Here is a 356-nt window from a genome sequence, read left to right as displayed (position 1 = left end):
CCCCAGAAAAAAGGCGTCAAGCGGAAAGCCGACACCACCACGCCCACCACCACGGCCATCATCGCCACGAGCGGCGGCGAGTCCTCCCCTTCCATCGGCGACAACCCCAAAGCCGCCAAGATCCCGGCGCGCCGCGAGAGCGGCCGGCCCATCAAACCGCCCCGCAAGGACCTCCCCGACTCGCAGCAGCACCAGACGTCCAAGAAAGGGAAACTTTCCGAGCAGCTCAAGTACTGCAACGGCATCCTGAAGGAGCTGCTGTCCAAAAAGCACGCCGCCTACGCCTGGCCCTTCTACAAACCCGTCGACGCGTCGGCGCTGGGGCTGCACGACTACCACGAGATCATCAAGCATCC

At 64.3% G+C, this 356-nt stretch overlaps 1 protein-coding gene across 1 annotated transcript; it reads left to right on the top strand.

Moving 5' to 3' along the window:
* Positions 1-6: 6 nt before the first annotated feature.
* On the top strand, positions 7-350 carry LOC120504807 (bromodomain-containing protein 2-like; the record flags this gene model as incomplete). Its single annotated transcript, XM_039714676.1, has 1 exon — positions 7-350. A coding segment is annotated over one exon (344 nt), but the record flags the coding sequence as incomplete, so codon positions are not given.
* Positions 351-356: the final 6 nt, after the last annotated feature.

Source organism: Passer montanus, unplaced genomic scaffold (assembly GCF_014805655.1).
Source record: "Passer montanus isolate IOZ18808 unplaced genomic scaffold, ASM1480565v1 scaffold10045, whole genome shotgun sequence".
Taxonomy (NCBI): domain Eukaryota; kingdom Metazoa; phylum Chordata; class Aves; order Passeriformes; family Passeridae; genus Passer; species Passer montanus.
This window is presented reverse-complemented; position numbering and strand designations above follow the sequence as displayed.